Source organism: Entelurus aequoreus, linkage group LG20 (genome assembly GCF_033978785.1).
Source record: "Entelurus aequoreus isolate RoL-2023_Sb linkage group LG20, RoL_Eaeq_v1.1, whole genome shotgun sequence".
Classification (NCBI taxonomy): Eukaryota; Metazoa; Chordata; class Actinopteri; order Syngnathiformes; family Syngnathidae; genus Entelurus; species Entelurus aequoreus.
In genome coordinates this window covers 17,134,412-17,147,848 of record NC_084750.1, presented here as the reverse complement: position 1 = coordinate 17,147,848, position 13,437 = coordinate 17,134,412, and the positions used below count along the sequence as shown (strand labels likewise).

General features: G+C 33.8%; 1 protein-coding gene across 4 annotated transcripts in view; it reads right to left on the bottom strand.

Moving 5' to 3' along the window:
- The window catches only part of LOC133635968 (catenin beta-1-like), a 33,101-nt gene extending 22,248 nt beyond the window's left edge, over positions 1–10,853 (bottom strand). For 2 of the 4 annotated variants that reach the window (XM_062029494.1, XM_062029496.1), the window contains exons 1-2: positions 10,707–10,853; positions 9,779–9,828 (exon numbers count right to left, since the gene is read on the bottom strand). In XM_062029494.1, coding sequence (XP_061885478.1) covers positions 9,779–9,791 — 13 coding nt within the window. In that variant the 5' untranslated portion in view covers positions 9,792–9,828; positions 10,707–10,853. Of the gene's footprint in view, positions 1–9,778; positions 9,829–9,963; positions 10,126–10,515; positions 10,564–10,706 lie in introns of those variants that run through there. The other 2 variants (XM_062029497.1, XM_062029495.1) reach the window with 2 other exon arrangements.
- Between the last annotated feature and the right edge of the window lie 2,584 nt (positions 10,854–13,437).

The following is a 13,437-nucleotide window of genomic DNA, read 5'->3' as shown; positions in this document are numbered from 1 at the left end:
TACTGTACAATATACAGAACAAGACAAGTGTACCGTAGTAATAAATAATCAGTGTCGAATGTATTAAATGTAAAAGGTTGACTATAAATTGGTGTATTTTCACCAGGTTTAAAATGTCATAATTTTTAATACTTATCACAGGAAAATAACACTTATAACACTAGAATCGTCCTAAGAGCTGTCTAATGATAGTAGTTTAATGTAAATAAATTATGTTTTAATAATTTTACACACATACCTATTCAGTATTGGCCTGAAAGTTGGAAATGTAGGATAGGAACCGTGAGAAAAGTAATAATATATACAAGGCACGCTGGTTCTCCATCATGTTTTCGGGTTTAACAAAAATGGTCACACCTGAAATGATTTTTAAATTTAAAGAGGTTGACTATAAATTGGTGTATTTTCACCAGGTTTAAAAATTCATAACTTTAATACTTATCACAGGAAAATTATACTTAAATCACTGGAATCGTCTTAAGAGCTGTCTGAGGATAGTAGTTTCATGTAAATCAATATTTTACACACATACCTATACAGTATTAGCCTGAAAGTTGGACATATATGGATAGGAACCGTGAGAAAAGTAATAATAAAGACAAGGCACGCTGGTTGTCCATGTTTTTGCACATTTTTTGTCACTTCCTGTGCTAATTTCATGAAGGAAGTAATGTAATGAAAGTATTTAATATCATTATAAAATAATTTTTTATGAGGTTTTTTGTTTTTGCTTCTTTGATTAACAAGCTTTCCAATGACGCAAACTTTTGAAAAATCGGGTAAATATTAGGAAGGTTATGACACCTTAAAGTCGGGTCTAAAAAAAATGGCAAAAGTTGGCGTCATTGGAAAGCTTGTTAATCAAAGAAGCAACAAAAAAACGTCATCAAAAAATATAATTTCATAATGATGTTAAATATTTTAGTAAATTAATTCCTTCATGAAATTAGTACAGGCAGTGACAACAAATGAGGGAGAACATGATGGAGAACCAGCGTGCTTTGTCTTTATTATTACTTTTCTCATGGTTTTAGGGTTCCTATCCTACATGTCCAACTTTCAGGCTAATACTGTATAGGTATGTGTGTAAAATGATTAAAAAATACTTTCTTTACATGAAACCACTATCATCAGACAGGTCTTAAGACGATTCTAGTGTTATAAGTATCATTTTCCTATGATAAGTATTAAAGTTATGAATTTTTAAACCTGGTGATATTTCACCAATTTATAGTCAACCTTTTACATTTAAAAATCAATGTTACTCAAGATTTTAACTGTGACCATTTTTGTCATTGGAGAGCTTGTTAATCAAAGAAGCAAAACAACCACCAAAAATTATCTATAATGATGTTAAATGTTTGTAAAAAATTATTTCCTTCATGAAATTAGCACAGGAAGGGACATATGTGCAAAAACATGATGGAGAACCAGCGTGCCTTGTCTTTATTACGGTTCCTATCCTACATGTCAAACTTTCAGGCTAATACTGTATGTGTGTACAAATATTAAAAAATACTTTATTCACATGAAACTACTATCATCAGACAGCTCTTAAGACGATTCAAGTATCATTTTCCTATAAGTATTAAAGGCCTACTGAAAGCCACTACTACCGACCACGCTGTCTGATAGTTTATATATCAATGATGAAATCTTAACATTGCAACACATGCCAATACGGCCGGGTTAACTTATAAAGTGCAATTTTAAATTTCCCGCTAAACTTCCGGTTCGAAACGCCTCTGAGGGTTGACGTATGCGCGTGACGTCAATCATTGAAACGGAAGTATTCGGACACCATTGAAGTCAATACGAAATAGCTCTGTTTTCATCTCATTATTCCACAGTATTCTGGACATCTGTGTTGGTGAATCTGTTGCAATTTGTTCATTGCATTATGGAGAAAGAAGCTGAGAAAGCAAAGAAGAAAGTTGTCGGTGCGAAGTGTCTATTTTGCGAGGGAAGTCAGCAACAACACGTACACAGCCGGCGCTTCTTTGTTTACATTCCCGAAAGATGCAGTCAAAATGGAAGAACTCGGACAACAGAGACTCTTACCAGGAGGACTTTGATTTGGATACACAGTTGCGATAACGTGAGTACACAGCTGCGCTTCCAAACATTTGATCGCTTGCTATAACTAGCTCGAGCTAGTAACTAGGAGCTAGCATTAGGATTAATTTGTGGCATATTAAATATAAGCCTGGTTGTGTTGTGGCTAATAGAGTATATATATGTCTTGTGTTTATTTATTGTTGTAGTCATTCCCAGCTGAATATCAGGCAGGTCCCACCCGCGCGCTTCCAAACATTTGATTGCTTGCCCGTACGTGCGTGTCATGTACGTAACTTTGATTAAATATATAAGCTTTATGAACCTTGGGTTAGGTGAACGGTTGTTTGGGCTGAGTGAGTGTGTGTGTTATGCAGGTGTTTGAATTGTATTGGCGGGTTATATATACGGGATCCCGTCCATATTACCCGCTCGAGCTATAACTAGCTCGAGCTAGTAGCTAGGAGCTAGCATAACAAACACCTAGGTGTTTTTATGCTGGATTAATTTGTGGCATATTAAATATAAGCCTGGTTGTGTTGTGGCTAATAGAGTATATATATGTCTTGTGTTTATTTACTGTTGTAGTCATTTCCAGCTGAATATCAGGTCACCCCCGGCTCTCACAGCATCTTCCACTCCCCACTAGTCCTTCACTTGCACTTTCCTCATTTAAAAATATTTCATCCTCGCTCAAATTAATGGGGAAATCGTCGCTTTCTCGGTCCGAATCTCTCTCACTTCATGCGGCCATCATTGTAAACAATAGGGAACTTTGCGTATATGTTCAACTGACTACGTCACGCTACTTCCGGTAGGGGCAAGCCTTTTTTTATCAGATACCAAAAGTTGCTATCTTTATCGTCGTTGTTCTATACTAAATCCTTTCAGCAAAAATATGGCAATATCGCGAAATGATCAAGTATGACACATAGAATAGATCTGCTATCCCCGTTTAAATAAAAAAATTTCATTTCAGTAGGCCTTTAAAAGGTATGAATTTTTAAACCTGGTGAAAACACACCAATTTATAGTCAACCTTTTACATTTAAAAATGAATGGGGCTCAAAATTTTAGGTGGGACCATTTTTGTTACTCGACTTTCAAAAAGGTTGACTATAAATTGGTGTATTTTCACCACGTTTAAAAATTCATCATTTTAATACTCATCACAGGAAAATGATACTTAAATCACTGGAATTGTCTTAAGACCTGTCTGATGATAGTAGTTTCATGTAAATCAATAATTTTTTAAATAATTTTACACACATACCTATACAGTATTAACCTGAAAGTTGGAAATGTAGGATAGGAACCGTGAGAAAACTAATAATAAATACAAGGCACGCTGGTTCTCCATCATGTTTTTGCACATTTTTTGTCACTTCCTGTGCTAATTTCATGAAGGAATTAATTTTTACAAATATTTAACATCATTATAAAATGACCATTTTTGATGAGGTTTTTTGTTTTTGCCTTTTTGATTAACAAGCTTTCCAATGATGCCAACTTTTGAAAAATCAGGTAAATATTACGAAAATTATGACACCTTGAAAGTCGGGTCTAACAAAAATGGTCACACCTAAAATCTTGTAAAATGTAAAAGGTTGACTATAAATCGGTGTATTTTCACCAGGTTTAAAAATTCATAGCTTTAATACTTATCACAGGAAAATGATACCTATATAACTGGAGTCGTCTCTAGACGTGTCTGATGATAGTAGTTTCATGTAAATCAATATTTTACACACATACCTATACAGTATTAGCCTGAAAGTTTGACATGTAGGATAGGAACTGTGAGAAAAGTAATAATAAAGACAAAGCACGCTGGTTCTCCATCATGTTTCCGCACATTTTTTGTCACTTCCTGTGCTAATAATTTCATGAAGGAAGTAATGTATTAAACATATTTAACATCATTATAAAACGATAATTTTGATGAGTTTTTTTTTGTTTTTGCCTCTTTGATTAAAAAGCTTTCCAATGACGCCAACTTTTGAAAAATCGGGTAAATATTACGAAAGTTATGAAACCTTGAAAGTCAGGTCTAACAAAAATGGTCACACCCAAAATCTTGAGTCCCATTGATTTTTAAATGTAAAAGGTTGACTATAAATTGGTGTATTTTCTCCAAAAATTCATAACTTTAACACTTATCATAGGAAAGTTGTACTTATAACACTAGAATCGTCTTAAGACCTGTCTGATGATAGTAGTTTCATGTAAATAAAGTATTTTTTAATCATTTTACACACAATGTAGGATAGGAACCGTGAAAAAAGTAATAAAGACAAGGCACGCTGGTTCTCCATGTTTTCGCACATTTTTTGTCACTTCCTGTGCTAATTTCATGAAGGAAGTAATGTAATGAAAGTATTTAACATCATTATAAAACGATCATTTTTGATGAGATTTTTTGTTTTTGCTGGTTTGATTAACAAACTTTCCAATGATGCCAACTTTTGAAAAATCGGGTACCGTATTAGGAAAGTTATGACACCTTGAAAGTCGGGTCTAACAAAAACTGTCACACCTAAAATCTTGTAAAATGTAAAAGGTTGACTTTAAATCGGTGTATTTTCACGAGGTTTAAAAATTTGTAGCTTTAATACTTATCACAGGAAAATGATACCTATATAACTGGAGTCGTCTCTAGACCTGTCTGATGATAGTAGTTTCATGTAAATCTATATTTTACACACATACCTATACAGTATTAGCCTGAAAGTTTGACATGTAGGATAGGAACCGTGAGAAAAGTAATAATAAAGACAAAGCACGCTGGTTCTCCATCATGTTTTCGCACATTTTTTGTCACTTCCTGTGCTAATAATTTCATGAAGGAAGTAAGTTTTTCTAAATTTCGTTGGACCTGTACCTGTACATGCACAATGACAATAAAGATCATTCATTCATTCATTCAATGTATTAAACATATTTAACATCATTATAAAACTATAATTTTGATGAGGTTTTTAATAATAATATTAACAAGCTTTTCCAATGACGCCAACTTTTGAAAAATCGGGTAAATATTCCGAAAGTTATGACACCTTGAAAGTCAGGTCTAACAAAAATGGTCACATCTGAGTCTCATTGATTTTTAAATGTAAAAGGTTGACTATAAATTGGTGTATTTTCTCCAAAAATTCATAACTTTAACACTTATCATAGGAAAGTTATACTTATAACACTAGAATCGTCTTAAGACCTGTCTGATGATAGTAGTTTCATGTAAATAAAGTATTTTTTAATCATTTTACACACAATGTAGGATAGGAACCGTGAAAAAAGTAATAAAGACAAGGCACGCCAAAATCTTGAGTCCCATTGATTTTTAAATGTAAAAGGTTGACTATAAATTGGTGTATTTTCTCCAAAAATTCATAACTTTAACACTTATCATAGGAAAGTTGTACTTATAACACTAGAATCGTCTTAAGACCTGTCTGATGATAGTAGTTTCATGTAAATAAAGTATTTTTTAATCATTTTACACACAATGTAGGATAGGAACCGTGAAAAAAGTAATAAAGACAAGGCACGCTGGTTCTCCATGTTTTCGCACATTTTTTGTCACTTCCTGTGCTAATTTCATGAAGGAAGTAATGTAATGAAAGTATTTAACATCATTATAAAACGATAATTTTTGATGAGGTTTTTTGTTTTTGCTTGTTTGATTAACAAACTTTCCAATGATGCCAACTTTTGAAAAATCGGGTAAATATTACGAAAATTATGACACCTTGAAAGTCGGGTCTAACAAAAATGGTCACACCTAAAATCTTGTAAAATGTAAAAGGTTGACTATAAATCGGTGTATTTTCACCAGGTTTAAAAATTCATAGCTTTAATACTTATCACAGGAAAATGATACCTATATAACTGGAGTCGTCTCTAGACGTGTCTGATGATAGTAGTTTCATGTAAATCAATATTTTACACACATACCTATACAGTATTAGTCTGAAAGTTTGAAATGTAGGATAGGAACCGTGAGAAAAGTAATAATAAAGACAAAGCACGCTGGTTCTCCATCATGTTTTCGCACATTTTTTGTCACTTCCTGTGCTAATAATTTCATGAAGGAAGTAAGTTTTTCTAAATTTCGTTGGACCTGTACCTGTACATGCACAATGACAATAAAGATCATTCATTCAATGTATTAAACATATTTAACATCATTATAAAACTATAATTTTGATGAGGTTTTTAATAATAATATTAACAAGCTTTTCCAATGACGCCAACTTTTGAAAAATCGGGTAAATATTCCGAAAGTTATGACACCTTGAAAGTCAGGTCTAACAAAAATGGTCACATCTGAGTCCCATTGATTTTTAAATGTAAAAGGTTGACTATAAATTGGTGTATTTTCTCCAAAAATTCATAACTTTAACACTTATCATAGGAAAGTTATACTTATAACACTAGAATCGTCTTAAGACCTGTCTGATGATAGTAGTTTCATGTAAATAAAGTATTTTTTAATCATTTTACACACAATGTAGGATAGGAACCGTGAAAAAAGTAATAAAGACAAGGCACGCTGGTTCTCCATGTTTTCGCACATTTTTTGTCACTTCCTGTGCTAATTTCATGAAGGAAGTAATGTAATGAAAGTATTTAACATCATTATAAAACGATAATTTTTGATGAGATTTTTTGTTTTTGCTTCTTTGATTAACAAGCTTTTCCAATGATGCTAACTTTTGAAAAATCGGGTACCGTATTAGGAAAGTTATGACACCTTGAAAGTCGGGTCTAACAAAAACTGTCACACCTAAAATCTTGTAAAATGTAAAAGGTTGACTTTAAATCGGTGTATTTTCACGAGGTTTAAAAATTCGTAGCTTTAATACTTATCACAGGAAAATGATACCTATATAACTGGAGTCGTCTCTAGACCTGTCTGATGATGATAGTTTCATGTAAATCAATATTTTACACACATACCTATACAGTATTAGCCTGAAAGTTTGACATGTAGGATAGGAACCGTGAGAAAAGTAATAATAAAGACAAAGCACGCTGGTTCTCCATCATGTTTTAGCACATTTTTTGTCACTTCCTGTGCTAATTTCATGAAGGAAATCATTTTTACAAATATTTAACATCATTATAAAATGATCATTTTTGATGAGGTTTTTTGTTTTTGCCTCTTTGATTAACAAGCTTTCCAATGATGCAAACGTTTGAAAAATCGGGTAAATATTACGAAAGTTATAACATCTTGAAAGTCGGGTCTAACAAAAATGGTCACACCTAAAATCTTGTAAATAGTTGACTATAAATTGGTGTATTTTCACCAGGTTTAAAAATTCATAGCTTTAATACTTATCACAGGAAAATTATATCTATATAACTGGAGTCGTCTCAAGACCTGTCTGATGATAGTAGTTTCATGTAAATCAATATTTCACACACATACCTATACAGTATTAGCCTGAAAGTTTGACATGTAGGATAGGAACCGTGAGAAAAGTAATAAAGACAAAGCACGCTGGTTCTCCATCATGCTTTCGCAAATTTTTTGTTACTTCCTGTGCTAATAATTTCATGAAGGAAGTAATGTATTAAACATATTTAACATCATTATAAAACTATAATTTTGATGAGGTTTTTAATAATAACATTAACAAGCTTTTCCAATGACGCCAACTTTTGAAAAATCGGGTAAATATTACGAAAGTTATGACACCTTGAAAGTCAGGTCTAACAAAAATGGTCACACCCAAAATATTGAGTCCCATTGATTTTTAAATGTAAAAGGTTGACTATAAATTGGTCTATTTTCTCCAAAAATTCATAACTTTAACACTTATCATAGGAAAGTTATACTTATAACACTAAAATCGTCTTAAGACCTGTCTGATGATAGTAGTTTCATGTAAATAAAGTATTTTTTAATCATTTTACACACAATGTAGGATAGGAACCGTGAAAAAAGTAATAAAGACAAGGCACGCTGGTTCTCCATGTTTTCGCACATTTTTTGTCACTTCCTGTGCTAATTTCATGAAGGAAGTAATGTAATGAAAGTATTTAACATCATTATAAAACGATAATTTTTGATGAGATTTTTTGTTTTTGCTTCTTTGATTAACAAACTTTCCAATGATGCCAACTTTTGAAAAATCGGGTACCGTATTAGGAAAGTTATGACACCTTGAAAGTCGGGTCGAACAAAAACTGTCACACCTAAAATCTTGTAAAATGTAAAAGGTTGACTATAAATCGGTGTATTTTCACAAGGTTTAAAAATTCGTAGCTTTAATACTTATCACAGGAAAATGATACCTAAATAACTGGAGTCGTCTCTAGACCTGTCTGATGATGATAGTTTCATGTAAATCAATATTTTACACATATACCTATACAGTATTAGCCTGAAAGTTTGACATGTAGGATAGGAACCGTGAGAAAAGTAATAATAAAGACAAAGCACGCTGGTTCTCCATCATGTTTTCGCACATTTTTTGTCACTTCCTGTGCTAATTTCATGAAGGAAATAATTTTTACAAATATTTAACATCATTATAAAATGATCATTTTTGATGAGGTTTTTTGTTTTTGCCTCTTTGATTAACAAGCTTTCCAATGATGCCAACGTTTGAAAAATCGGGTAAATATTACGAAAGTTATAACATCTTGAAAGTCGGGTCTAACAAAAATGGTCACACCTAAAATCTTGTAAATAGTTGACTATAAATTGGTGTATTTTCACCAGGTTTAAAAATTAATACCTTTAATACTTATCACAGGAAAATGATACCTATATAACTGGAGTCGTCTCTAGACCTGTCTGATGATGATAGTTTCATGTAAATCAATATTTTACACACATACCTATACAGTATTAGCCTGAAAGTTTGACATGTAGGATAGGAACCGTGAGAAAAGTAATAATAAAGACAAAGCACGCTGGTTCTCCATCATGTTTTCGCACATTTTTTGTCACTTCCTGTGCTAATTTCATGAAGGAAATAATTTTTAAAAATATTTAACATCATTATAAAATGATCATTTTTGATGAGGTTTTTTGTTTTTGCTTCTTTGATTAACAAGCTTTTCCAATGATGCTAACTTTTGAAAAATCGGGTACCGTATTAGGAAAGTTATGACACCTTGAAAGTCGGGTCTAACAAAAACTGTCACACCTAAAATCTTGTAAAATGTAAAAGGTTGACTTTAAATCGGTGTATTTTCACGAGGTTTAAAAATTCGTAGCTTTAATACTTATCATAGGAAAATGATCGATTGAAACTTTTATTAGTAGGTTGCACAGTGAAGTACATATTCCGTACAATTGACCACTAAATGGTAACACCCGAATAAGTTTTTCAACTTGTTTAAGTCGGGGTCCACTTAAATTGATTCATGATTCAGATATATACTTTCAAATACTATCAAATAGATACTAATATCATAATACAGTCATCACAGAAGATACTCATCAGAGTATATACATTGAATTATTTACAATCCGGGGTGTGGGATATGGGGTCGTCTCAAGACCTGTCTGATGATAGTAGTTTCATGTAAATCAATAATTTTACACACATACCTATACAGTATTAGCCTGAAAGTTTGAAACGTAGGATAGGAACTGTGAGAAAAGTAATAATAAAGACAAGGCACACTAGTTCCCAAAAGTTCAATTGTGAGTTAACAGTTAAATAAAAGAGCGACAAACTTTCGTTTGTTGCCGAAAACTTACACTGGGTAGCCATTGTTCTCGCCTGCCCACGGCCCGCAAAGCAGATATGTCTGTAAGAAGAAGACAAAAACAAGTCTCAATTGTGTGATTGCTGATGTTTAATCCCGTCGCAGCGTTCAAGTCTGTATTGTTAAAAAAAAAAAAAAAATTAAAAAAAACCACCACTGCCCTTTGCGCTGGTTTACCTGCGTCAGGTCTGTCCACTTCAAACGCCTCTTACGCTCGCTAACGTCGCGGAGAAAAGGAGGGGAATGCCGAGTGGTGGAGCGAGCAAAGCGGAGGGTATTTCCAGGCCTGAAGCAGCACAATTCTCCATTCAGCGGCTAAAACACTTCAAAGGCATATTTCTTACCCTCCCCCTCCCCCTGCCCAGCTAGCACGGCCAACTTCCCACCTAGCAGCCTGGCTTTCCTACGACAAACTACCTCTTATGCTGCCGTGACTCCTCCTCTCATGGCGGGACTAACTACAAACACGAACAAAAAGTTAGTCAACTACTTAACCGACATATTTAATCGGCATTAACGCGGTTACGGTAACAGGTTGGCTAGTTTACCTCGACAGCTAATAGGCTAATAGGAGGCTAACTAGCGAACATAAACAAACACTACTCGAAGCTATTCAAACGCGGTGTCAAGAACGGGACGCCAGCTGTAACGCTAAAACAAACATGGCGTGTTGTTACTAATAAACGAGTCGACGGTTTCCAAACGTGATTTTAAAAGAGGAATTATTACCAGTTTTTCTCTGCTTAGCGCCAGGACGTCTGATTAAAGTAGATCCGACCGGGCGCCACCATACTGAAACCTTGCCGAAATCAGGAAAAAAAAACTCACCGGACCAAAAAGATGATTTTCTCCCACTAAATGCCAAAATGACATGGTGTAAATACGTAGTATGTGAGTTACACCACACACGACATCCTTACCAGAATCCAGTAGCACCTCCGTTGTTCCTGTTAGGGGGAAGAAAAAAATCTCCTTTAGCGTGGGGTTAAAAAAAAAAATTGTAGGGATTCAGCCGTGTAAACTAGTCCGAACCACACCCGCTCTTCCTCCGCTCGCACGATCCAGCAAACAAGATGGCGAGAGAGAGAGGAAACATGAAGTATTCTGCCGCGCTGGGGGGAAATAGTGCGTGCGTTTAAAGTTACCGCGTTTGAAAAACATCACATCAACATTATAAATGATCTTACTGATATTTAATAGGCAATCGTTCCCAATGAAAGATGTGGTTTTGTAGGTGTTGAGGCGGCTAAGAGGGCGGGGTACACTAATTAGAATGGAATGTGATTCATTAAAAAGTCCCATTTGAACAGTAATTATAAGCATGGTTACTAACATGTAATCAACAGCGACACAAATATATAATTACAATTTATCAACAAAAACAAATTAAATACACAGTATACTAATTAAAAATATGCAAATTTAACTCAACTGAAATTTGAAAGTTAGAATGGAATAGAATAGAATGGACTTTATTATTTTAATTTTATTTTAAACAACATAAAAAACAAGATACACTTACCATTAGTGCATCAACCCAAGAAAACCCTCCCTCCCCCATCCACACTCATTTAAACAAAAGGGGCTGTCTCTTTCTGTTATTAAAAACTTCTGGTTCCTACAATATAGAATAATATAGTCTGCAAGGGATACAGTCCTTCAAGCACACATGATTGTGTGTGCTGCTGGTCCAGTAACATTTTCATTAATTACTATTTTTTATGTAATTGTTTTTATATTGTTTTACCTTCTTTTCTATCCAAGAAAAAAAAAAAAAAAATTTTTATTTATCTTATTTATTCAATTTAAAATAAATAAAACAAACAAAGGACCCTATCTTCACCACACCAGGTTGTCAATGAAATCAGATTGTTCAAAAGGGTTCTTAAAACCAGGTCCAGTTCAGATTATGTCTCAGCAACACACACCTTCACCCATGTACACTGAAAACCAGGGAACACAACAGGTCGCATACAATCCACAAACAAAAATACATTTTCAAATTAAGCACCCATGTACAGTCCAGATCACATCCAAGTCGGACTCAGCAACACACACTTTCATTTATGTACACTTAAAATAGGGAACACAACAACAGATTGCATATCATATATAAACAAAATTACATTTTCAAAATAAGCTTCCCATCTTTTTTTATGTTTTTTGGCATCATTTTCGTTTTCAACCATATAACTTTCTAAAGTTAAAAAATACTGAATAAATGTTTTAAAGAAAGAAATACTAATTGAATATCTGTTTTTGGCCTTAAAAATAAACCTTTTACCGAGTACTATAATTAAATTATTATTATTGTCATTATTAGGGATGTCCGATAATGGCTTTTTGCCGATATTCCGATATTGTCCAACTCTTAATTATCGATACCGATATCAACCGATACCGATATATACAGTCGTGGAATTAACGCATTATTATGCCTAATTTGGACAACCAGGTATGGTGAAGATAAGGTCCTTTTTTTAAAAAAAAAGATAAAATAAGATAAATAAATAAAAAATTCTTGAATAAAAAAGAAAGTAAAACAATATAAAAACAGTTACATAGAAACTAGTAATTAATTAAAATGAGTAAAATTAACTGTTAAAGGTTAGTACTATTAGTGGACCAGCAGCACACACAATCATGTGTGCTTATGGACTGTATCCCTTGCAGACTGTATTGATATATATTGATATATAATGTAGGAACCAGAATATTAATAACAGAAAGAAACAACCCTTTTGTGTGAATGAGTGTGAATGGGGGAGGGAGATTTTTTGGGTTGGTGCACTAATTGTAAGTGTATCTTGTGTTTTTTATGTTGATTTAATAAAAAAAAAAAAAAAAAAAAATAATGACTCATATTTGCATATAACGAGATTAAGGACTCCAATTTAAGGTGCGGTAGTGGGAACAAATATGGGATAAAAATAAATTACACAACAGGTAATAAAGAAATAACTAACAATTGAAATAAACAGACTACTATCCAATAAAAAGAATAAACAATCCTGTACAATATACAAAACACTATAGAAATAGAAAATACTGTACAATATACAGAACAAGACAAGAGTACCAGAGTAATAACTAACAATCAGTGTCGGGCGTATTGCACTCGAAGGGTAATATTGCACAGTAGAGTATTAGGGTAGGATATTGTATAGGGGTGAATTATTATTATAAGTTAAGAGTTCAATATGGTGACAGCTCTGGGAAAGAAGCTGTCTCTGAGCCTGTTTGTTCTGGCTCTGATGCACCTGTAGCGCCTGCCCGATGGTAGCAGGTCGAACAGGTGGAAGCCAGGGTGTGTGCTGTCCTTGGTGATGCTTTTTGCTCTGTTGAGGCAGCGGGAGTTGTGTAAATCCTTCAGGGAGAGGAGGGGGCAGCCGATGATTTTTTGTGCAGACTTTATGACCCTCTGAATCGCCTGTTTGTCTGCTTCAGTGCAGCTGGCGTACCACACTGCATAGTTGAGTGATTTATTCAGTTAGTTAGTTTACAATAGGTCTTCTTTAAATAATATTCTGGATCTGCCAGGGAGAAATATCATTTAATTTCCCACCCAATCATGACAACTAGCAACATGTTGACAAATGATTAGCGTGTCGGTGTGAGGAGGTTGTGTTAATTAGAGGCCTGACCAATGAA